This window comes from Bos taurus, chromosome 8 (assembly GCF_002263795.3).
Source record: "Bos taurus isolate L1 Dominette 01449 registration number 42190680 breed Hereford chromosome 8, ARS-UCD2.0, whole genome shotgun sequence".
Lineage (NCBI taxonomy): Eukaryota > Metazoa > Chordata > Mammalia > Artiodactyla > Bovidae > Bos > Bos taurus.
In genome coordinates, this window is record NC_037335.1 from 78,896,005 (window position 1) to 78,923,684 (window position 27,680).

General features: G+C 36.4%; 1 protein-coding gene across 3 annotated transcripts in view; it reads right to left on the reverse strand.

Moving 5' to 3' along the window:
- Positions 1–27,680, reverse strand: part of AGTPBP1 (ATP/GTP binding carboxypeptidase 1) — a 199,112-nt gene that overhangs the window by 39,881 nt on the left and 131,551 nt on the right. For 2 of the 3 annotated variants that reach the window (XM_002689815.7, XM_059889503.1), the window contains 3 exons: positions 24,430–24,513; positions 21,629–21,715; positions 21,396–21,544 (listed from right to left, as the gene is read on the reverse strand). In XM_002689815.7, the coding sequence (XP_002689861.4) occupies positions 21,396–21,544; positions 21,629–21,715; positions 24,430–24,513 (320 nt within the window). The remainder of the gene's footprint in view (positions 1–21,395; positions 21,545–21,628; positions 21,716–24,429; positions 24,514–27,680) is intronic. The other variant, XM_010808145.4, reaches the window with a different exon arrangement.

The window sequence follows — 27,680 nt, forward strand, 5'->3', positions numbered from 1 at the left end:
CAATCACCTTTTTCATTTTCTTGCTACAGAATCATTATCTTAAACTTACTTCTGAGTATTTTTATTAGTTTTCAATAGTTTCTTGGGTTCTCTAAGCACATAAATGATATCACTTGCAATTTTAAAAATTTTATCTCCTCTTTTAGTATTTATAATAGTTACTTTATTTTCTACTTTTATTATATTTCAAGAAATGAAACAATCTCAAAAACTATTCTGAATACAGTGGTAAGAACTAAAGCTATCTTGCTTATAATTTAAATAAAAATATCTTGCCATAAGATGCAATATTTGCTGATTGTTTTTCTTAATGTCAACTTTATCTTATTTAAATAATGAGCTAATATTGAATAATTTCTATGTGCCAGATACTGCTCTAAGTATTTTTATACCTTTTAAGTCATTAAATCCTCACAACAGCCCTCTGTAGTAGGTGCTTATTTCTTCCTACAACTGGAGCAGTTTCCCCCATACGTCTTATTACACTTAAGTGTTTTTAATTATTTCATTAAATGACTTTTCAGCATCCACAAACAGAACCACATGGCTTTTCTCCTTAAGTCTGTTGATATAATTAATTGTGTAAATATGTTTACTATTGTGAATTATCCTTGCACTCCAAGAAAAAGTTTTTCTCTTATATGCTATATGATGAAATCAGCTAGATTTCACTTAGAATTTTTGCATCTAAAACTTGGTCTTTTAAAAAAAAAATTACCTTTACTAAGTATTGATATAATATTACACTAGCTCCAGAAAAACATATTTAAAAGGTATCCACCATTTACTAGAATGAGAAAAATCTATTTTTAGAAGTAAATACAAATCAGTTGGAATATCATCCTGATATGGTGACTACTAAATACATTTTTAATTTATTTTCAACAGCTGTAGTCTGTTCAGTATCTCTACTTTTTTCAGTTTCAGTATTTCTAGTTTATCCTATTTGTTCTACTTCTATCTCATTTTCAGCATTTTTAAAAAAATTCTCTTACTTTCTTTTGGATTTATTTTTGTTGTTCTAATATCTTGAGTATTTTAATACTTTTAATTAATACTCAAAATATCTGGAGTATGTTTTCAGTACTTGAGTAGTAACTTATTTTCAGGTTTTTTATTTTAAATAATGCAGTTATGAAAGGCATTCCGTTTTCCTCCAAACAGCAGTTTAGCTATGTCCCATAAGTCTATAAAGAGTTCTCCTTTGCTGTACTTTCTAGATCAGAGCCATCCAACTGAGCCTTCTGCCAGAATGGAAATGTTCCATACCCGCACTGTCCAGTGTGGTGGCCACTAGCCATGTGTGGCTACTGAGCACAGCAAATAAGCCTACTGCCTCTTAAGAACTGAATTTTAAATTCTTAAAACAACTGTCTTTTAATCACGCTGTATTTCTTGCAGTTTTTGCTCTAGCAGCTATGTGAGTGCCATGTGGTTATGGGTTTTGTACTGTATAAAGGTCAGTGTTCTGTACGGCAAATGAAACCACCAACAAAATGAAATGGCACCCTGACAAATGGGAGAAAATATCTGCAAATCCTAAATCCGATGAAGGGTTAACACCCAAAATATATGAAGAACTCCTACAACTCGATAGCAAAAAACACACAAACAACTGAAAAGTGGACAAAGGATCTGAATGGACATTTTTTCAAAGATATACATATGGCCAACAGGTAAATGTAAAGTACTCAACATCACTAATCATCAGGAAAATGCAAATTAAAACCACAATGAGATTTCACCTCACACCTGCTTGAATGGCTGTTATCAAAAGGACAAAGAAGTGTTGGTGAGAATGTAGAGAAAAGAGAACCCTTCTGAATCACTGGTGGGAATGTAAATTGGTACACTCACTGTGGAAAACAGTATGGCAGTTCCTCAAAAAATGAAAAAATAGCACTAGCATTTGATCCAGCATTTCCACTTCTGGGTATTTATTCTTAAAAAACTAATTCAAAAAGACATACGCAACTCCCTATCATGTTTAATACATCATTACCTACAACAGCCAACACATGGAAGGAACTTAAATATCCACTGATGAATGAACGGATAAAGAAGTTCAGTTCAGTCAGTTAGTCATGTCTGACTCTGTGACCCCCATGGACTACAGCATGCCAGGCTTTCCTGTCCATCAACAACTCCTGGAGCTTGCTCAAACTCATGTCCATTGAGTTGGTGATGCCATCCAACCATCTCATCCTCTGTTGTCCCCTTCTCCTCCTGCCTTCAGTATTTCCCAGCATCAGGGTCTTTTCTAATGAGCCAGTTCTTTGCATCAGGTAGCCAAAGTATTGGAGTTTCAGCTTCAGCATCAGTCCTTCCAATGACTCTTCAGGACTGATTTCCTTCAGGATGGACTGGTTTGATCTCCTTGCAGTCCAAGGGACTCTCAAGAGTCTTCTCCAACACCACAGTTCAAAAGCAACAATTCTTTGGCACCCACCTTTCTTTACAGTCCAACCCTCACATACATACATGACTAATGGAAAAACCATAGCTTTGACTGCTACTGCTAAGTCACTTCAGTCGTGTCTGACTCTGTGCGACCCCACAGACGGCAGCCCACCAGGCTCCCCCATCCCTGGGATTCTCCAGGCAAGAACATGCAGTGGGTTGCCATTTCCTTCTCCGATGCATGAAAGTGAAAAGTGAAGGTAAAGTCGCTCAGTCGTGTCCGACTCTTAGCGACCCCATGGACTGCAGCCTACCAGGCTCCTCCGTCCATGGGATTTTCCAGGCAAGAGTACTGGAGTGGGGTGCCATTGCTTTCTCCATAGCTTTGACTAGATGGACCTATGTCAGCAAAGTAATACCTCTGCTTTTTAACATGCTGTCTAGAAGATGTGGTATGTATATAATGCATGACCCTGTGTGCGCACACGTGTGAGCACAATGGAGTATTATTTAGCCATAAAAAAGGAAATTTTGCTATTTGTAACAACATGGATAGACCTTGAGGACACTATGTTAATAACTGAAATAGGTAAAAAATAAAGGCAAATACTGTATGATCTTGCCTATGTGTGGAGTCTTTAAAAAAAAAACTCATAGAGGACACAATAGAGGCTTCCATAGGCAGGGGGTAGAGGGGTTTGCAAAAGTGGTCACAAAGTATGAATTTCCAGTTACAAATAAGTAAGTCATGGTGATATAATGTTAACTAGACTTACTGTGGTGATCCTTTTACAATATCTACACACTGAATCGTTATGTTACACACCTAAAACACATTCTACATGCCAATTATACCTCAATGGAAAATGAAAGTTTGCAGTTATAATAGCATCTTCAAGGACTGCAACTTGTAAACACACAATATCTCATGCTTTTGACCCTGAATTATTCTTTGTCAGACATCAATATTACCACATTTCCTTTATTTGTATTTACCTATTAAACCTCTGCCCAATCATTCATTTCAGCTTTATTATTACTATACAAATATTAATTAAAAGATTAGAAAAGATTGAGGGCATGAAGAGAAGGGGAAGACAGAGGATGAGATGGTTGTATAGCATCACTGACTCAATGGACATGAGTCTGAGCAAAGTCCAAGAGATAGTGAAGGACAGGGAAGCCTGGTGTGCTGCAGTCCATGGGGTCGCAAAAAGCAGGACATGACTTACCAACTGAACAATAACAACAATATACACATACACATATTCTCCCCATCTGGCAAATTGTATAATTTTCATTATCTGATTTTTGAGGCCATTTTGACTTATAGTTAATAATGACAGATATATGTTTAATTTCATTCCTTCTCCCCTTCCATTTTGTTTTCTTTCTACTATTCATTAAATGTTTTTTTCCTTCTTTACACCTTCTTATTTTACTTACTTGGTTACATTTTCCACATTTTCTTTTCTTCTTCTGTCATTTGGAAGCTTTCTATTGTGCTTTTCCAACTCCATTTCTCATCCTCACAATTATGATTAACTTTGTGTGTAGACATTTCTCTAGTACTATATTATATTAAATAAATGAGCAATCCAACCAGGACAAGTTAGCTTTCACTCCTCTCATATTACTCCTTTCAGAACATTTTCCCTTAACACAATTTATAAATTCTAAGTCTTCTATCTTGATATCTTTTTCATTTATTTTTCTCAGCGAGGGTTCAGGGTAGTATATTTTCTGAATTCTACATACACAAACATGCAGTTTGTTGGCAGTGACAAACAAATGACGGATTTTACAAAAGACATTTGGCTCTCCTCTAGCTTCCACAGATGAGCGTCCAATACTAACCTGTTTCCACACAGAGAACAACATAGTGATTAGGAGCTCACAGTCTATAGCCAGACTATCTAGGTCTGAACTCCAACTCCACTACGTGCCACATGCACGATCCTGGCAGGTTACTAAACCACTCATGCCTCCTTTTTCTCTTCTGTGGATAACAATCTTACTGGATTGTTTGTTGTGTGAATGAAGAGTATCACATGTGTCAGCACTTAAAGAAGCCCTGGCACATGATACATTTTTCAATAAATGTTAGCTGTTATTACTATTATTTAAGTACTGCAGCCAGTTCTATACCTGAAACTTAAATATTTCACTGGTATGTATAAAAGATTCCTGTCTTCCTTATTTCTTTCTAGGAGTCAGTGAGTCATTTCAACTCGAAACTTTAACCTCTTCCAAGCACACAAAATTCTTAATAAATGGTTAATTATAGTAAGGCAGAACAAGGTTCAGGCTGAGGTCAAAGGGCATAACAGATTTATCTGAAGTGTTCTAATTTTATACAAGACAATGTATTCTGTTATTACTTTTAAAATGATGGTTAATTCTGGTCACAGTGAAGGGAGCTATATTTGGAAATTCTGATTATAATGAAGATCATCTGAACAAAACAGGGTCCCCCAGAAAGAAATCAATCAAATGAGGTAACTCAAACTGAATAAACCACAATCTATTAATACTCAAGTTGATACAGAAAGGCCATATTTGAGTAACTTATTTAACCATGAGCCAAAGGATAAACTTTAATGTGTGTAACATAAATATGCTAAGAACTGTCAAGCCTGTCACTTGAATACAATCAAAATATTAAATTGCCAGAGTGAAACCAGCATCTAATGGCACTGGCCTCTAATAATATCCATGTAAACGCTGAAGTTTTATTAAGCACATGCTCAGTAACAAGGGCAGATACAAAGAAAGACAAGATGTTTTAGGCCCTAATCATTAAATGTATTGTGAATCACAGACAAAATTTTCAAGTTAAAGCTAGCACTGTAATTTAACACATGAGGGGGAGCTAGGTTAATCTGAAGGTACCTACCATAAGCTGCATATGTTATTAATAACTTTACAGAGAAAAAAATACATGCTTCTAATATGGCAAGTATTATAACAGAAAGTCATACTAAAAATAGGAAGATGAGATCCTTGGTCTGGAGGGTAATGGTGGCCACATGAATCTCAATCACTCCACACATCCTCACAAAAACAAGTAAAGAAAATCAACAAGCAGTGCAAATAAAAGCACACATGCCCAGGCCTGCAGCATTACTAGACAACAGAATGTAAGAGACTTGCTCATAGGTAGAAAGATGGGCAGATATACCAGGGAAGTGGAAACAAAGTAGACTGCAGGCCAAAAAATACTAAGTAAGACAAGGAATTTTATAAAGCCACAATTCATAGTGAAAAGTAATATAGCAAGACACAGTGTCTACACACCAGAAAAGAACAACCTATTATATAAAGCAGAAACTACAGGAAACGTAGAAGAAAGAGACACACTACTGACAGATTCCAACACTCCACTCTCATTACAAGACAGAACAACTGAACAAAAGAATATTTATATAGCTCTAAGTAACATAATTCATAAGGCAAATTTTATGTAGATATGTTGAACAATATATCCTGATAGTAGAGAATGCACCTTCTTCTAAGAATATGTGGAATATTCACAAAAATTGCTCATATATTAGGTCAAAAGGAAATGCCAGTAAGTTCCATATAAGAGAAACATTACAAACAAAACCCTCTGATAACCATATAAAATAGAGCTACAAATTAAAATCAAAATGAAAATAAACAAAGAGGGCGGATAACCATGGAGAGACAAGGGAGACAGGTTGACTTTGGTGTCAGACCTTGAATAGAATGAGAAGGGCATCTGCCCAAAAATGCAAAGGAGAGACTGTTAAGTACACTGGAATTGATCAAATAAGTAAATACATTAAGAACAGTATAAGCCAAAATTCTCCATTTTGGAAAAGGAAACCGAAAATATGGAAAGAAAACTAGAATAAAATCTGTGCAACTGAAGGTATCAGTGTGACCTCATGGAGATACTATGTGTACACATATGTGTGTATGTGTATAACATACACACAGAAATAAACATATACATGTTATACATTACTACTGATAAAAATTTCTTCATACACACTCGTATATACAAATATATATTCCCTAGCTCCCTTCATGAACAGGTCCAATAATAATGTACACACTATGCACACACAAAAATAAACATATACCTACTATAAATTACTACCAATGAAAATTTTTACATAAATGTTTGTATATACAAATATATGTTCTTCAGCTCCATCCATGGACAGGTCCAGTAACAATGTACACACGATGCACACAGATCTTATTTTTAAAATATTATTCTCCACTAAAATAAATCAGGGCTTTTTGAAGAAGTGACTGCTTTGGATGAGATGGCTGGATGGCATCACGGACTCAATGGACATGAGTTTGAGTAAACTCCGGGAGTTGGTGATGGACAGGGAGGCCTGGCATGCTGCGATTCATGGGGTCGCAAAGAGTCGGACACGACTGAGCGACTGAACTGAACTGACTGAGGCTGGGGCATGGAAAGGCAAGATAAGCCTTGGGCATCTTATGCCAAAACACAAGAACACCCATAAAGAATGACAGGGACATGTCAACAGAACACACAACCCAGCATGAAGGGATCACAACGGCCAAATCCTGGGCAGCTGAAACACCAAAATACTGATAGCAGCAAACTACAGCCCACTGATTAAACAGGAAACAACTCTATACTGATATCAACATGTAGAATACTTACTGATTACAAACAGAAAAAAAGTGACTTTACAGTGGAAAAGTCTGGCAGACAACAACTTAATCAGGTGATTAAATTATTACTATCAGCAATAAAACAAAATCCTATGCCACCAACACACAACATCACTACTGTGATGCCCCCACCACAGATGCCTGACTTAAATCAAGTCATGAGGAACAGGAGACATCTCCAAACTGAGAACCACTCTACAAAGTAAGTGCTTTCATTTTCCAAAGTGCCAAGGTCATGAACATTAAAGACCACAAACTGTTCCTGACGAAAATAGTCTAAAGAGACTTGACAACTAAATACACTATGTGGTTTGAGCTGAATTTTTGTGCTATTAAGGTCACTGATGAGAAAACAGGTGAAAACTTAAATGAGGGTCTAAAGATTAGATGGGGTTCAAATATCAATGATAATTTCCTGATGTTGACAGCTTTTCCATAGTTATATAGAAAAACGCCATGCATAAAATACACTGAAAGTGTTCTAGAATGATGGGGCATCATTTTTGAAGTCCAACATGTAGATAAAGGATACAACTTTTCATTAAGTTTGAAACTATTTCAAAATAAAATATTTAGAAAATGATGATCTTTGAACTAGAGCCTTCTTGACATATGTTCGAGAGGGTCATTTTAAGTTCCTAATAGGATCTTCATAGTTCATTCATCTGTTACCTCATTTATTTAACAAATACTTACTGAACATCTACTAAATGCCTTACTATAAATACAAAGCCCAGCAACAGAGGTACTGTCCCTGATCTCGTGAAACATACAATTTGGGCGGGGGGGGGGGGGGGGGCGGGGGGAGGGTATGCAGTGAGGAAAGGTATTAACCAGCCACATACAAAAACAATGTAGAATTGTGAAGAGTGCCCTAAAGGAGAAAATGACAAGCAATATTTATTAAAGGGACTGACTAATCCTGTATGGGGAGTCAGAGAACAGAAAGTCAAGAGAAAGCTCAGCTCAACTTCCAAGTATGGAATTAACTAACATGAGCAAGGTGGGAATGCTAGAGTTGACTCCAAAATTCTTTTTTGCTGCCTGGTTCCATATATGTTCAATTTATATAAGGGAGTGGTTAAAAATCTTCATATACTTTGGAGATACTGGGGAGGAAGGGCAGGGAGAGAAAGAGGGAGCCTGTGAGTACAGCTCTCTAAATTACTAAAACACAAGACTGCCATCTAGTGGTAATTTGAGCAAACCCTTTTTGAGTAAGGTCAGCGGAAGGGAGAGTGACGGATTACAATGGCTGTCAGTGTATACCGTGATATAAATTCATAAACAAACAAACAAAAAATTCATAAACACAAATTCACAAATAAGATCACCCATTGCAATAAAACTAAAACTAAGAAAACTAAATATTTAATATAATCACCTAAAAATTCTCCAAGAAAAAGGCAACTTATGAAACGAAACCAATTCTGCCCTTTTTTGAGGGACACTGACAAAGAGCAAGACCTCCCTCCACTGGGCATACCTGCTAGAAGAACCCAACATTTAAATACTCCCCCAAGCAGCATGTCTCAACAAAAAACAAAAAGAAACTTACAATTTCCTAATTAACATTACTTCCTGACTTCAATCATGCATGGCAATCAACTAAATTCTTCCAGCTGAAGACGTTTCCACTGCAAATATTTTCAGCCATCATTACCATCCCTGAAGTGAATTCAATATGAATCTCATGACAATTAATTACATATCTAATTATCATTTCTTAAAATTTTGAATTCTAATTTACTAAATGTTGGTCTATTCCTTCTTCTAACTCTATAGATAACCAGGCAAACCAAGATTTGCTGTATGTTGCATTAATCTAACAAATCTAGTATTAGGGTTCATTTAAAAATTACATCTACCAAACAGCTCCTTCTATAGCTCCTCGTTAAGTACTTACAAGTATAGCAAAATAAAAGCAGACTGGCAACAGTTAACATCCTGTCAGAATCTGGAAGGAATCTCTACTAATCTTAAGGCAGATGGAGCAGGACTGAGAGAAATCCAGTTCAGAATATGCCTCACAATCTATTTTCAAATACATATTTTGGTTTTCCACAGCTAAAAGAAGTGTTATACTACACTGTGAAGGCTCTTAAAGAATAACACATGAAGAATATAATGAATAAAAATAGAAAACATAAAAAATATCAATTATAAGAACCTTAAATAGGTCAAAATTACATATTAAAAGGCAAGAGTCAAACAACAAAATGCAACTTCCATTCACAAAAATAATGAGCAAAGACGCATCAAATTCAAACCAATATAATTATAAATATAATTCTAGGCCATAGATAAGGAATAGAATAAACGTGACTGTTTTGCACTATTAATGTGCCTGTGTGTGTTCAGTCGCATCCCATTCTTTGCAACCCCACAGACTGCAGTCCACCAGGCTCCTCTGTTCACGGAATTCTCTAGGCAAAAACACTTGAGTAGGTTGCCATTTCCTTTTTCGGGGTATCTATCCCACCCAGGGATCAAACCCATGTCTCCTGAGTTTGCTGCACTGGCAGGTAGATTCTTTACCACTAGCACCACCAACGGGTATACACAAAACACAAAAAGAACATGGAAAAGTTATAAATGTCTATGTGCCAAATGATAAAGCATTAAAATAGAAAACGAAATTTTTTTTAAGTTGACAGAAAAGGGGCTTCTCTAGTGGCTCTGTGGTAAAAGAATTCATCTGCAATGCAGGAGATATGGGTTCGATCCTTGGATCAAGAGGATCCCCTGGAGAAGGAAATGGCAACCCACTCCAGTATTCTTGCCTGGGAAATTCCATAGACAGAGGAGTACAGTGGGCTACAATCCATGGCGTCATAAGAGTCAGACATGACTTAGCGAATAAACTACCACACTGACAGAAGCATAGTAGAGGTGAAAGACTGTTTAGTTTTCTTAAGCAAACAGACAATATAAAAAATAAAAAGGATATATAAAACTGAATAAACAGGTTTATAACAATAAATTTAACAATTTATCTTAAAATTATGTTGCCAACAGAGAATACATATTTTCCAAGAACCCGTGAACACTAACACTGATCAGATGTTAAGCCATAAAATTACTCCAAATCATAAATTTCACATCAACAAACAAAACTGATTAAAACTTGAATGCAATGACAAAAATCATAACCAAAATAATTTAACCAACTAAAAATGTAACAAACCCTTTTCTAAGCAATTATTGGGCCAAAAAGGATATCAAAATCACACCCAGTTAGAAACCACCTAGAAAATAACAAGGAGGTATTAGTATCAAAATCTGGAGGGGAGAGGGTATGGAATTAAGTTGTAATCAAAACCAAATTGAAAACCTAAATGCTTGCAGGAGAGTTCCCAACACAGCAGAACTGGAGGACCCTGAGCTCACACATCTCTTCTCAGGAGCACACCAAAATCACAACTATTTGCAGAACCACTGAGGAAAAAGACCAAAACCTACCAGAAAAGATCTTCTACAACTAAAGATATAAAGAAACAGCACAACGAGATACGTAAGAGGGGCAAAGTCATGGTATAGTTAAGATCCATGCCCCTCAGTGAACAATTCACAAACAGGAGACTACAACTGCAGAGGTTCTCCCCAAGGAGAAAGGGGTCTGAGCCCCATATCAGGCTCCTTAGCCCAGTGATCCTGCACCAGGAAACAAGCTTCAAGAATGCCTGGCTTTGCCGGCTAGTAGGGCTTCAGGAAGATTGGAGGGTTGTGGAAAACAGACTGTACTCTTAACGGATGTACACAATATCTCACATGTTCCAAGATCCAGGGAAAAAGCAGTCCTCTGAAAAGATCCTGGGTCAGACCCAACTGCTGATCTTGGGAAGTCTCCCAGAGATACAAGAGGCAACTGGAGTTCATTCTAAGGACACGTACATTGGGGGCAGCAATTTTGGGGTGCTCATTCTACCAGGAAGACACTGGTGCTGGCAAGTATCATTGTGGAATTCTCCCTCTAGCTTATTAGCCCCAGGACGCAACAGTCTACAGACATCAGTTCTGGGACACCTGACCCTGCCCACCAATAGGCAGGCTGCCTTAAGCACCCCTGAACCAAAAAAGCTGCCCTAGACATGTCTATGGCGACCAGAGACAGCCCCGCACATCAGCTCCAACACCTGGCTTCAGCCACCATTGAGTGAGTACCAGCCCCAGGATCTCCTGGACCCCAACTCTGTCCACTAGTGAGCCAGCACGAGCCCTAGGACCCCTGGGGTTCCACAGCCAGCTATTTCAGGATCCAGCCCTACCAATCAGTGGCTAGCAACCTCTGCACAAGGCAGGGCCTGGCAACCAATGAGACCAGGGGCCAGCTACACCTACCATACCACCCACAGTGGTCAGCCCACCACAACAGAAGGACTCAAAAAGCCCACACAGGAGGCACCTCTAGAGCACATAGCTCTAGTGACCAGAGGGAAATTTGTTGCTGGGACACACAAAATGTCTCCTACAAAAGGGTACTTTTCCAAGGTCAGGAAACATAACCAACATACCAGATACATAAAAACAGAAACTTAGGCAAATGAGGTAACAGAGGAACATGTTTCAGATGAAGGAATAGGATAAAATCCCAGAACTAAGTGACATAAATATACGCAATCTACCCAAAAGAGAGTTCAAGGTAATGATCATAACAATGATGAAAGAACTCAGGAGGAGAAGAGATGCACAGAATAAGAAATTACAAAAGTTTTTAACAAAGAGCTTGAAAATATAAATAACAACCAAACAAAAATGAAGAATACAATAAATAAAAATTACAATATAAGGAATCAACAGCAGACTAAATGATACAGAAGAGTAAATCAGCAAACTGGAAGACAGAGTAGTGGAAATCACTGAAGCTGAACAGAAAAGAAGAATAAAAAGAAATAAGGACCATTTGAGACCTCTGGGGCAACATCAAGCACAGACATTACAGGGATATAAAAAGGAAAAGACAGAAAGGGGCAAATAACATATTTGAAGAAATAATAGCTGAAAACCACCCTAATAGGGGAAGGGTATAGATATTCGGGTCCAGAAGCCACAAAAAGTCCCAAAAAGAATCAACCCAAGGAGGACCACACAAGGAGCAAGGAAAAAGCAACAAGTTACATAAAAGGGAACTCCCATAAGGCTGTCAGCTGACTTTTCAGCAAAAACCCTGCAGACTAGAAGACAGTGGCATGAAACATTTAAAATGAAGAAAGAGAAAAACCTACAATCAAATATACTCTATCTGGCAAGGCTCTCATTCGGATTTGATAGAGAGATCAAAAGTTTTACAGACAAGAAATAGCTAAAAGAGTTCAGCACCAACAACCAGTTTTACAAGGAATGTTAAAAGGACTTCTGTAAGTGAAAAAGGAAAAGCCAAAACTAGAAATATGAAAACTACTAGAAAAACTCATCAGTAAAGGCAAACATAAAGTAAAGGTAGTAACACAGACATGTACAGAGCAAGTAGAAAGGTTAAAAACAAAAGCAGTAAAATCAACCTATATCCACAATAAGCAGTAAAGGAATATACAAAAAAAACAGATGCAAAATATGATATAAAAATGGTAACAGTGAGAAGAAAAGAGTACAAATACAGGGTTGTTAAAATGCATTTTAAATTAAGATATAACCAATCTAAATAATCATGTATATAAATATAAATTGCTACATATAAGCCTCATGGTAACAACAAAACAAAATCTATAATAGATACACACACAAAAGAGAAAGGAATCCAAACATAATACTACAGATAGTCATTAAATCACAGGAGAAGAAAATAAAAAACAAAAAAGACCAACAAAAACAACCCTCAAACAGTTAACAAAATGGCAATAAGTACATACATATCAATAATTACTTTAACTATAATCAGAACAAATGCTCCAATCAAAAGACAGACCCATTATATGGCAACAATATATGTCACCTACAAGAGACTCACTTCATATCCAAAGACACAGACTGAAAGTGAGGGAATGGAAAAAGGTATTCCACGCAAATAGAATTCAAAATAAAGGCAGTGTAGCAATACTTGTATGAGACAAAATAGATTTTAAACAAAGACAGTGCCAAAAAAGACAAAGAAGAACATTATATAATGATCAAGGGATCAATCCTAGAAGAAAATATAACAATTACAAACACATATGCACACAACTTAGGAGCAGCTAAACACACAGGGTAAATATTAACAGATATCAATGGAAAGATCATCCAGACAGAAAATAAATAAGGAAACACTGGGCTTAAATTACACATTAAACCAGATGAACATAATAGATATATATAAACACTCCATCCAAAAGCAGCAGATAACACATTCTTTTCAAGTGCAGCTGGAACATTCTCTAGGATAGATCTCATGCTAGGCCACAAAGCAGGCCTTAGTAAATTTAAGAAAACTGAAAGCACATCAAACTTTTTTCATGACCACAATGCTATGAGACTACCAAAAAAAAAAAAAAAACAAAAACCCTACAAAAAGCACAAAGAAATGGAAACTAAACAATATACTCCTAAATAACCAATGATTCGCTAAAGATACAAACAAACAAAGAAAAACAAAGACAAATGAAAAGAAAAACAAAATAGATCTGATGTCTAACTGATACAGCAAAAGCAGTTCTAAGAATTTTAAATTAATATATTTACCTCAGGAACAAGAAAAATATCTCAAACAATCTAACTTTAAACTTAAAGAAAAATAACCCAACCTTACATCTAAAGGAAAAAGAACAAACAAAACCCAAAGTTAGTAGAAGAAAAGAAATTACAAAATCAAAAAAGAAGAAAATAGAGGCTAAAAATATAGAAAAGATCAATGAAACTAAAAGCCAGTTCTTTGAAATGATAAAACTGATTAACCATTATGCAGACTCATCAAGAAAAAAAAGAAGGCCCAAATGAATAAGTGAGGGAAAAAAAAGGGGAGAAGTTACAGCCAATTCCACAGAAATAAAAAAGATGATTACTATGAACAGTTGTATGCCAATAAAATAGACAAGCTGGAAGAAATGGACAAACTTCCACAAACGGACAAACTCCTAGAAACGTACAATTTCCCATGACTGAACCAGGAAGAAATAGAAGACATAAATAAGCAAGACCCATGATGAAACTGAATCAATAATTTTAAAACTCCAAACAAGCAAGAGTCCTGGACCACACGACTTCACCAGTGAATTCTGCCAAACATGTAAAGAAGAGTTAAGATCTACCCTTCTCAAACTATTCCAAAAATTGCTGAGGAAGGACTACAACTGAACTCATTTATGAAGATAACATCCCTCTGACATGAAAAATAAGACAAAGAGATCACACAAAAAGAAAATTACAAGCTATTATCACTGACGAACATAGATGCAAAAATCCTCAACAAAATATTAGCAAACTAAATCCAACCATATGTTAAAATGATCATACACCATAATCCACTGGGATTTAGCCCAGGGATTTAGCACAAGGATGGTTCAATATCCACAAATCAATCAGTGTGATACATCATAACAACAAACTGAAGAATAAAAACCATATGATTATCTCAGTAGGTGCAGAAGAAGCTTTTCATCAAATTCAACATCCATTTATGATAAAATCTTCCCAGAAGGGGGTATAGATGGAACATACCTCAACATAATAAAGGCCATATATTATTAGCCTACACCTAACACCATATTCTATGACAAAAAGCTGAAAGCATTTTCTCTGAGGTAAGGAACAAAACAAGGACACCCGCTCTCCTCACTTTTTATTCAACACAGTATCAGAAATCCTAGGCACAACTGTCAAATAACAAAAATAAAAGGAATTTGAAATGGAAAAGAGGAAGTAAAACTCATTGTTTGTAGATGACATGACACTATACGTAGAAAATCTTAAAGATGCCACTAAAAATACTACTAGAGTTCTTCAATGAATTCAGGAAAGTTGCAGGATGCAAAATTAATATAGCACATCAATAGGTTATACATTATATGGTCATTCCTATAAATGCAAAGAGTGAAAGAAAATAATTCTGATTTTTTAAAAATCAGTAAAAATAAAAATTCTTTAGAAAGAATATGTATCTCAAAACAAGAGCGAACATAAATAAGAGAAATACTAGTAGCATTTATATTAAAGTCAAAATAAAACATGCCCAAAGTCTTCCTTTAAACAATCTCAATGATCTAGCCAAAAGCAATGAAACAATTACATAATTAGGGATAAGAATAAATTCTAAGGAACTACCCAAAAAATTCAAAGCATCATCTGAGAAACACTGAGAGCTAATAAGAAAGTTAGGTAAGGAGTTTGATTTTCAAGGAAACATAAAATTCCTCAGCTTCCTGTCTGAGCTACCAGGGAAGCCCAAGAAAATGAGAGTGGGTAGCCTATCTCTTTCTCCAAGGGATCTTCCCAACCCAAGAATTGAATCAGAGTCTCATTGTAGGCAGGGTCTTTACCAGCTGAGCTACCAGGGAAGCCCATCAGCTTCCTTAATTCTAAATAATGACAAACTTGAAAATACTCTTTCAGAACAGGGGGGAAAAATACATAAAATACTTAAGAATAAAGGTAAAAAGAAGGGTATAAAACTTACAAGAAGAAAACTAAAAAATTTAGGTGAGGGAATAAAAACTTGAGAAAACAAATATATACACCATGTTCTTAAGTGGCAAGATTTAATATAAGAAATCCAGTTTCTTCCACATTATTGTATAAGTTTATGCAATGGAAATTTGGGGCTGTCTGATAAAATTATTCAGAATAATACTGAGAAAAAATTATTCAGGAAAAATAAAGTTAGAAAAAACTGTTAAATCATTTTTGAAAAAGACTACAGAACGTTAAACTATTTTACGAAGTCAAAATAACTTAAAAATCAAAGTGATATGAGAGCAACAAGGATGGTGCACGAGACTGAAAAATCAGAACAATTAAAATCTAGTGATGCTAGAGCAACAAAAATTCCCAAACAAATGCTAGAGTATGATGAGGGCCAGAAGTTGATAAGAGCTGTGTCACTGCTTCCACTTTTTCCCTTCTATTTTCCAGGAAGTGATGGGACCAATTGCCATGATCTTAGCTTTTTAATGTTGAGTTTCAAGCCAGCTTTTCACTCTGCTCTTTCACCCTCAAGAGGCTCCTTAGTTCCTCTTCACTTTTCACCATTAGAGTGGTATCGTATTTGTTATTTTTCCCAGCAATCTTGATTGCAGCTTGTGATTCATCCAGCTTGACATTTTACATGATGTACTCTGCATGGAAGTTAATGAAAATATACAGCCTTGATGTAATCCTTTCCCAATTTAGAACCAATCCGTTGTTCCATGTCCAGTTCTAACTGTTGCTTCTTGACCCATATACAGGTTTCTCAGGAGACAGGTAAAGTGGTCTGGTACTCCCATCTTTGTAAGAATTTTCCAGTTTGTTGTGATCCACGAAGTCAAAAGCTTTAGCATAGTCAGTGAAGCAGAAGTAGGTATTTTTCTGGAACTCCCTTGTTTTCTCCACAATCCCAACAAATGTCGGCAATTTGACCTCTGGTTCCTCTGCCTCCTTGAAACCCAGCTTGTACCTTTGGTAGTTCTCGCTTCACACACTGCTGTGGCCTAGCTTGAAGGAATTTGAGCATAACCTTGCTAGCACGTGAAATGAGTGTGATTGTGTGGTAGTTTAAACATTCTCTGGCATTGCCCTTCTTTGGGATTGGAAAGAAAACTGACCTTTTCCAGTCCTGTGGCCACTGCTGAGTTTTCCAAATTTGCTGACATATTGAGTGCAGCACTTTCACACCATCATCTTCTGGATTTGAAATAGCTCAACTGGAATTCCATCACCTCCACTAGCTTTGTTCATAGTAATGCTTCCTAAGGCCAACATGACTTCACACTCCAGGATGTCTGGCTCTATATCTGTGACCACACCATCATGGTTTTCCAAGTCATTATGACCTTTCCTTTACAGTTCTCTGTATTCTTGCCACCGATTCTTAAATCTCTTCTGCTTCTGTTAGGTCCTTTTAACTCTTCTGTCCCTTATCGTGCCCATCCTTGCATTAAGTGTTTCCTTGATATCTCAAATTTTCTTGAAAAGACCTCTAGCCATTCCCATTCTACTGTTTTCCTCTATTTCACTGCACTGTTCATTTAAGAAGGCTTTCTTATCTTTTCTTGATATTCTCTGAATTCTGCGTTCAGTTGGGCATATCTTTCCCTTTCTCCTTTGCCTTTTGCTTCTTCTCTTTTCCCAGCTACAAGGCCTCCTTAGACAACCACTTTGCCTTCTTGCATTTTGGGGAGTGGGGGATGGTTTTGGTCACTGCCTTCTGTACAGTGTTATGAACTCCATTTCTAGTTATTCAGGCACTCTGTCTATCAGATCTAATCCCTTGAATCTGTTTGCCACCTCCACTGTGTAACTATAAGGGATTCTAGTGGTTTTCCCTACTTTCTTCAATTTAAAGCTGGATTTTGCAATAAGGAGCTCACGATCTGAGCCACAGTCAGCTCCAGGTCTTGTTTTTGCTGACCATATAGAGCTTCTCCATTTTTGGCTGCAAAGAATACAATCAATCTGATTTTGGTACTGGCACTTCATGGCATGGGGAAATGTTATTACCACATATTGTGTAATTTAAAAACATAACATATAATGACTTTTCATATTTTGAACTCAAATGTATAAAAGGGTAAAATTTAATTTTAAAATTATGTGAATAGTAAGATTAAGGATGGATAACAAAATGCTAAACAGTGGATTTTATCTTCTATTTCCTTCTTAGAGAATCTTCTCTAAAGTTTATTTACTTTACCAAATTCCCTTATTTGGAATAGTAAATCCCATATGATCCATGGTTTCATAATCCAAAAAACAAAAACAAACAAAAAAACAAAAAAACACTTAACAGCTGGAAGACAGATAAATAAATTCCACTTCTGTGAATATGTAAGTAAATTACTATATACACAGATATTTAGTATAATACAATAATGTTCATCTCAGTAGAAGTTAAAGTATAAAATAATTAGATACAACCTAAGGTGCAATAGGGTCACTAAACTTTGTAATCATTTTATAAGTCAAATCATATGCTGTACAGTTTAAACTTATACAGTGCTGTAGGTCAATTAATCTCAATAAAACTAGAATCAAAATAAAAATGGCTTAGAAGTCTAACAAAGGAACAGTTGGATAAATGTTACAGAACTTCGACAAGATATCCATTAAACTATGCTTCAGAGGGATATTTGTTTAATGACCAGAAAAATAATGATGATATAATCTTTAGTTTAGATGCAGGTTATGAAACTCTGTGTGTTATGAGCATTTTTTTTAAAAAACACATAACTATATATATGGAAAGATCACATAATGCATTATAAAAAAAAGCTGGAAAGAAACAACAAACATTAAAATAAATTTCTTTGGATGATGTATTGTTGATGGTTTAATTTTCTTCTTACCAGCGTTCTGTTTTCCAGATTTTATACAAAGTGAGTTTGGAATGTATAATATATTAATAGTAATACGAACAAGAATACCCAAAGGGCCCAGGGTGAAAAGGAGGGGAAACTTAAAAATTAAAGCAGCCATCTGTCTCAATGTTTTGACTTGGTTTTAGTTACAGAATTTTATTCATTTTAAATTTAAAATGACACTAAAGGAAGAAATTATCACACAGAAATACAGTTTTTTTAATAGAGAAATATTACTCCAAAATATGTGCTTTTAATTATAAAAATTAAAGTATTTTAATAAAGCTTAGTGTATTATTTTATAAAAGTCAATAAATAAATAGTAAAGGTACCATCTACCTATAGCACTAGTATTTGAATATTCTCTATCATTTCTGGAATAAATATGCCTTTATATTTTACTCATAATTGTCCTTCACTCCTGTAAAATATTATGTTAGCATTATATTGAATATTTATAAGTTAAATAGGGAAAACATAAGATCTTTTACTTATTTTGGTATTATTTTGAATGATTTTTCAATTAAAGTAATTTTTAAAGTTATATGAAAGTTTAAGGTCAACAAATGTTTCTAAAAAATAGGACATTCAATGATTAGCAGTCATACCCAAAAGTCAAAAAATAAAACAAGATTTTATCAAGAATATTCATATCACTATTCATGTAAGTCAATATAACCACTGAATCCTCAGTCAAAATATATTTTTATAAGAATACATCATTTTAAATTAAGATTACTTAAAACATTTTTAAAACTTTAAAAATGTTTATAACTAAATCAGATATTATAAGCCTTATCTTCCCAGAATTATTACATTAAATAGTGAATCTGATTAAAGCTTTATCCTATGTATGTGAAATAATTATCTGGAGTATACAATTTTCTGTTTTCCATATAAATAATGACAATTGGGAAGAATCAAATCTTGAAAGCTTCAATTTTCATAAATGTCCCCTTATATAGAGTATCATCATATTCATGCTTTTAACATTTTAGAACAATTATCTGAAACAGATAATATAGCATGTCATACCTTAGCTGTTGCTGCTGCTAAGTCACTTCAGTCGCATCCGACTCTGTGTGACCCCATAGACGGCAGCCCACCAGGCTTCCCTGTCCCTGGGATTCTCCAGGCAAGAACACTGGAGTGGGTTGCCATTTCCTTCTCCAATGCATGAAAGTGAAAAGTGAAAGTGAGGTCGCTCAGTCATGTCTGACTCTTAGCGACCCCATGGACTGCAGCCTACCAGGCTCCTCCTTCCATGGGATTTTCCAGGCAAGAGTACTGGAGTGGGGTGCCATTGCCTTCTCTGACCTTAGCTGTTAAAGCTCTTCAGTCTTTATACACCAGAAAAAAATTTTTCTTAACACAAAATTATCATCAAATAAAAAACTTGATGTCTTAATTTTCAATTACTGATATTAAGTTTATACAATTAAATAATCTTCCACTTAAATAATACCTGACTATAAAAACCTGATGCCTTGGCAAATAACCCCAAGTTTGACATCTATTAAAGTACTAATAAGTACAAAGCCTTAAATGAGGCTATAAATATAGCTTTTTTGCTGGTACAACCCTAGGGTTTTTAAAAACTGCTAATGAGAAAAACACCAGAGAAAAACAGTGAAACAAAAAGCTGGTTCTTTAAAATATCAACAAAACTGACCAAGAAAAATAAAGACAAGACACAAGTTACTATTGTCAGGAATTAAATACAGGATATCACTAGAGACCCTGAAGATATTAAAAAGACAGTAAGAAAATACTATGAACAACTTTACATACACATTTGAAAATTTATAAGAAACTGATCAATTCCTATAAAGAACAAACTACTATAACTCACCCAAGGTGAAATAGATAATCTGAATATTCCTAAAAACTACTAAAGAAGAAATTTAATCTCTAATTTAAAAGAGTACCAAATAAGAAGTCTCCTGGCCCAGATGATTTCTCTGGAGAATTCTACGAAGCATTTAAGAATTAACACCAAATATGCACAAGCTCTTTCAGAAAATAAGAGGAGGGAGTATTACTCAACTAGTTTTAGAAGTAATTGTAATTGTTACCATGATATGCCAAAATCAGATATGATATAAAAAAAAATATATGTGTGTGTGTGTGTGTGTGTGTGTGTATATATATATCTCTCAATATACCTCTTGCAAAGAAATTTAAAAATTCTTAATAAAACATTAGCAATTATATACGATGACTATAATTCACATATTTAACTCATTCACAGATAAAAAAGGCTGGTTCAGTATTCGAAAATGAATTAATATAACATGCCATCTTAACAGGCTAAAGAAGAAAAATCACATGATCATATCATTTGATGAAAAAAAGCATGTGTCAAAATTTAATACCCATTTATAACAAAAACTCTCAGTAAACTAGTAATAAAGGAAACTTCTTCAATTAGATTTTAAAATTTACAGAAAACTACAACTGAATGGTGAACTATAAAGGAGTAGCACAGGCTTGGTGGTACTGAAAGAATTCTCTATCCTAGTTGTGGTGACAATAATAAGAATCTACAAATGTAATAAAAAGGCACAGAATTATGCACCCACACTGTGCCAACGTCAAACCCTGGTTTTGACATTCTAGTACAGCTACGTAGGATGTAACCATTAGAGGAAATCTGGTGAACAGAACTTCTCTGCAACTTCTACAACTTTTAACTTTTTATGACTCTATTCAAAATAAAAAAGTTAAAAAAGAGATTGTTTTATGTAATTCTCTTCTGGATGAACAGACTTCATTAAAAACTTTATTTTAAGTAGCACATGTAATAAATCTTTAGTTGTACTCAATTTGGATGAAATGTTGTCTTACCATAATTAAACTGACTGTTGGACTTTTCACAGTTAATGATGTTGAACCTATAAGCAATACTTGGTCGCATTCCACTGACTTCAAAGTAAAACCACTGATGATAATGATTGCTATTTATGTCTGAGTTCAGAATAAGGTCATATTCATTTCTGAAAACAGAAAATAAACAAATTTGATGAAAATTAGGAAAATATCTATACACAAACAAAACGAGAAGAATTTTAATGACTTACTTTCTAATTTGAATTACTTTACGCAGATTCCCAGATTCAAATTTGGAGTTAAACTTCAACACATCTGCTTCTTCTGGAATGGTATAGCTAAATAAAAATTTTAAGTAAGAATAAAAAATACACAGCATTTAAACAAGTGAGCAAAAACGAAACTACACTATAGATTAAAAATGCACCATTATTGCTCGCTCACCCTCCTCATTATTTTTAAGCCAAAGAACAAAATCAACACAAGCAAACTACAAACTCTGGCTAATATTTACAGAACAAAATATTATAATTACAAGTAGAGATTTCCCCCACAATTATATAGTGAATATTAATCACAAAAATTTCGTCTCATTAGATGCCATTTCTAAATATTAGTAATCTTATGGAAAAGACCAGTTATTTTTTAAAGTGCATATGACTTGTATTGAGTACCAATAATTCTAGAAATTATGCAGTTCTCAGGTAAAACTAATTTTTAATTTAGAGAGCTTCATTATCTAATTATACTAATATAATTAGTACCCAAAAGGTGGAAGTATTATTCTCATTTTACATATTCCTTACTTTAGCAAGTACTTATTGATATCCTACTAGGTGCAAGATACTGTTTTAGTTATCTATTTCCCTGACTGAATACAAATTCTTGCTCTTCTCGAGCTTACATTCTAATGGGGGAAAATGAAGACTCCCAGAAGACCAACGCTTTTGTCCAAAGGCACTTCAGTTAGAAATAGCACTGGCATGTGACACTTCCCTGGGTCTGGAAGATCTCCTGGAGGAGGAAATGGCAACTCACTCCAGTATTCTTGTCTGGAGAATTCCATGGACAGAAGGTCCTGGCGGGCTATAGTCCATAGGGTCACACAGAGTCAGACATGACTGAGCAACTAAACAACAAGAATATCCTATACTTAAGAGTTCTTGAGGTTCTGTGTTACCACATTGTCTGGTCTAACACAGAATTGCTAAGTCACTTCAGTCGTGTCTGACTCTGTGCGACCCCACAGATGGCAGCCCACCAGGCTCCCCCATCCCTGGGATTCTCCAGGCAAGAACACTGGAGTGGGTTGCCATTTCCTTCTCCAATGCATGAAGGTGAAAAGTGAAAGTGAAGTCGCTCAGTCCTGTCCGACTCTGAGCAACCCCATGGAGTGCAGCCTACCAGGCTCCTCCGTCCATGGGATTTTCCAGGCAAGAGTACTGGAGTGGGGTGTCATCACCTTCTCCGAACACAGAATTAGAAACATTGAAATAACTAAGAAATTATGAATAGATTTGTTTTTTATTTTTGTGAATGTTATTTCAAATTCAGTCATTAGCTCTGACATAACATTACTCTGACTCTCTTAACAAAAGTCTTTTAAAATGTTTTATTTCCTCCAAATAAGACTAATGAAATATAAAATCTCTCCAAAATATTAGAATGTTGAAGGAGAGAGAGCGAAAACCCATTCATGGGCTGATTAAAGTTCTCATTACTGAAGACAATGCAATGGCACCTAATGAATTATATATAATAAATATATAAATGAAATAAATGAAAATGAAAAATGATGAATATGACTACACTTAAATCATTTGTATCCAGTAATGAGAAGCTTAATCATGCATGGATATGAGAGTTGGACCATAATGAAGGCTGAATGCCGTAGAACTGATGCTTTTGAACTGTGGTGTTGGAGAAGACTGTTTAGAGTCCCTTGGACTACAAGGAGATCCAATCAGTCCATCCTAAAGGAGATCAGTCCTGAGTATTCATTGGAAGGACTGATGTTGAAGCTAAAGCTTCAATACTTTGGCCACCTCATGTGAAGAGCTGACTCATTAGAAAAGACCCTGATGCTGGGAAACAGTGAAGGCAGGAGGAGAAGGGGACGACAGAGGATGAGACAGCTGGATGGCATCACTGACTCAATGGACATGAGTTTGAACAAGCTCTGGGAGATGGTGAAGGACAGGGAAGCCTGGCGTGAGGCAGTCCATTGGGTTGTAAAGAATCAGATGTGACTGACTGAACAACAACAACAACAAAATCATTAAACGCAATGGCACCAGTGATAACCCTAAACTGGAAATTACACTAAAACATTGTTATGGTTTAGTCACCAAGTCATGTCGGACTCTTAAAATCCCATGAACTGTATGTAGCCCACCAGGCTCCTCTGTCCATGGGATTTTCCAGGCAAAAATACTGGAGTGGCTTGCCATTTCCTTCTCCAGGGGATCTTCCAGACTCAGGAATCGAAACCCAGGCTCCTGTGCTGCCGACAGTCTCCTGCACTGCAGGTAGATTCTTTACCCATTGAGCCACCAGGGATCACAAACAAATGGCTTCAAAAGTCAGGCAAGTAACATGAAACGATTGAAGCAGACTGTAAACAGTAAGAGACGAAAGTGAGAAGTGGGGACTGTGGAAAATCAGCAAGCATATTTTCCTTCTAAAGGGGATGGTAATTTGTTGTCCTAAGGAAACGAAGGCTCAGTATTACAGGACAAAACTGCAGCATTCATATGAAATCTCCATTATCTTAAGTGGAGGTAGTTTCAGCTTTTAAAAACAAAGCATCAGATGTGATGTTTCCCTTATTAAACCTATTAAAAGCCCACATAAGAAAAACTAAATTTGTAGCATACTCAATTTAACCAAATAAACATGATTTACATTACCATTACATCTCTGGTAAAACATAAAAACAGAGTGAGGCTTAACTAGGTGGAAGTTAACTATATTTCTTTGTGTTTTAAAAGAACACCGAAATTTTAAGATAAGAATAAAACCAACAAAACTAAAACATAAAAATGAGACTTACTTTGGGTTATCTAAGTCATATACCACTCGATCTATGATATCACTCTGATGTATTAGCCTCTCAATATCTTGGGCAATTTTTGTTCTGAAATCATAAAGAAGTTTGACCAAAATTCATTATTATATGCTAAGGCAAGAAGTTTGACCAAAATTCATTATTATATGCTAAGGCACAATTTTCCTCCAAGTAAATTTTGAATAAAAAAATATAAAATGATAAAAATTTCTTAAAATAAAAATTATCATCCCTCTACATATTATGTGTACAAAATAAATCAGTACATAAAATTTAGACAAAAATCAGTATTTTAAAAGTCTAAGTTCTAGAAAAATAACCAGCACAAGGCCAATAGCTTTATTTAAAAAACCCTGAATGACTATATGCTTTTCTATATAGAAAATTCTTAATCTAGCATTATATAATTAGGCATATTTACTTTTAGTTTTTTATTTTACAAAACTAACTCATCACTGACACAGCAGTCTATCAAGAAAAAACCGAGCATCAAAGGATTATGATATAAATCCTTGATTTAGAGTCAGTGTCCTAACTTTCAAATAGCAAATTCTTTCTACAAAAGCAAAACTTTTAAAAAGCTAAAATTATAGTAATAAACAAATCAAAAATTTATATCACCCAGATCTTCAACAATGAAAGACATGGCACTTACATATACTCAGATATGCCACACCAAAAAATACAAGTATTCAAGTATGGTGAATGACTAAAAACATCCATTTGTCAAAACCATTTATTAAATATTAAATTTATGAAATACCTACCATAAATGTATAAAAAATTAATACTTACAAAAGTTTGCAGTTTTTCTTAAGAAAAATGGTATTAAAAGGCTGATATAACATCTCAGTTCTACAGCAACATTCTGCATTGTAAAACAAGATAAAAAAGCTCGATACCCACAGGGCCAGCACGTGATGTACCTGAGGAGGCCTGCTGGGGGATGCTGTGGAAAACGGGGGAACACAGGATCTGTCTAAACACAACCAAATGCTGCCAGGTAGGAAGAGACGTTAAGGGTGCAATACCAAATTTACAAGAAACAATGGAAACTTGGATCACTACGTGGAGTCTCTCACATGTTAAAGGCTGGGGATCTATTAAAAAATAAAAACAGGGAGAACAAGATGGCAGAGGAGTAGGTGGACATGGAGTACATCTCTCTCCACAGATACATCAGGAATACACCTTCAGACACAGAAGGGCATACAGAACACCAGCTGAGAGCAGACAGGAGTACCTGACCAGAGGAAACAAATATATAGACCCACACAAAACTCGGTAGGACAAAGGAACTAGGGAGAAAAACAGGAGTGTTAGTAGGACTGGAACCCCCCCTTGGAGGGTGGGGGAACTGAAGCAGGGGTCCGATCCCCACATCTGGGCAACAGAGTCAGAGGAGAAACATTTAAGGCTGAGAGTGAAACAGCTGATCTGTGGCAGCCTAAATGGAATGCAGTCCTTGCTGCAGCCATACATACTCCAGACAGGGACATAGATCCCCTGGAAGGTACAGTGGCTGGGAGCTGGAGTTCAGGGATTGTGAAGCAATCCCAGGGCAAGGGGTTGCTGTTGACTGCTGAGAGACAGATTGAGGGTATGTAAGGGAGGAGATTGTGGTGGGAAATGCCTGTGGAGGAAAGCCGGGCAGCCATGGAAGCAAGGCAATACTGCTGAGTCACGTGTAGGGGGTGGAGCCATCACCATAGACTCTCTCTCCATAGGTGCCACCATCAGCAGCTGAACAATAGAGAGGCTGGCCCATCAAACGCCTGACACACTGAACTACAGAGTCGGACCCCACCCCAGGGTGCCCCTTTAAGTGCCTGATGTACTGATCTACAGAGTAGAATCCCAGCCAAGGGGGCCCTGAATGGGCAGAGCTATAGAGAAAGACTGGCCAAAGAGGCCTTCTGATCAGCTACTGCTACTGCTAAGTCACTTCAGTTGTGTCCGACTCTGTGCGATCCCATAGACGGCAGCCCACCAGGCTCCCCCATCCCTGGGATTCTCCAGGCAAGAACACTGGAGTGGGTTGCCATTTCCTTCTCCAATGCATGAAAGTGAAAAGTGAAAGTGAAGTCGCTCAGTCGTGTCCGACTCTTAGCGACCCCATGGACTACAGCCTACCAGGCTCCTCCATCCATGGGATTTTCCAGGCAAGAGTACTGGAGTAGAGTGCCATTGCCTTCTCCGATCAGCTACAAGAGGCTGGAAAAAAGACTGATAGGGCCATAACTCCTATGGCGGAGGCAGTCCATGTTCCTGCACACTTGGCGCCACCAGGGTCCCCACAAGCCAAGCAGCTGCATCACCTTCATGCTCAACTCTCACTGGGGCAGAGCTGCCACAGGCAAAAAAAGTCTTGCATCTAAGTGTGCAGGGTTGCTTCAGTAGTGTCTGACTCTTTGCAACCTTGTAGACTGTGGCCTGCCAGACTTCTCTGTCAGGCCTCCAGGCAAGAATACTGGAGTGTATTGGCCAATACTGGTTGCCATACCCTTCTAGAGCACTGTATTTCCTGCTGCCCTAGCCGCCAACTCCCCTGAGTACCCCGTACTGTCAGAACCCCTGTGACCCAAGCAGCTGCACCATCTCCACAAGTGGCCCTCACAGGGGCAAACTCAAGTCCTCCAGGGCAGCCTCGGGAGCAAACTCCAGTGAACAACCCACAAGAAGTGGAAATGAAATCACGATTGAAACCCAGGGGCAGTGTGACTAAGGAAGAAGACCCAAAACTTCCCACCAGCTGTACAAACTACAGATTAAATCCACACAATCAACTAGGTAGACTCTGTGTCTATGGAATATATAAAAGGTTACTGAGAGCTCCCACAAAAGAAAATGCACTAGTTCTGATAGCTGTGGACATTTAAAGAAGACAGAGGAGCAGGACCAGATTAGAATCTGAGCTGCCCCCAAAGCAGGTCCAGAGATCAGCAGTGTTGGAGGGCATCCTAGGGAGGTGAGGTGGACTGTGACTCCCAGTGAGGGAAAGGACTATGACAGCAGTGACTCAAGAAAAACAATTATTATTCTTATGTTTTGACTTGTTCTGTAGATTCTTTGGTTTTTTCTTTTTTTCCCACTATGCTGTAGTTGTCAATTTTATTGGCCCTATGAAATGTAATTAAGCTTTTGAGCTTTTTCTTTCTCAGCCACATTTTTTATTGTTGTTATAAACCCCTGCCTCTACATTGGGCTTTAGCAGTTCTGGGAAGTTTCCCTTTTTT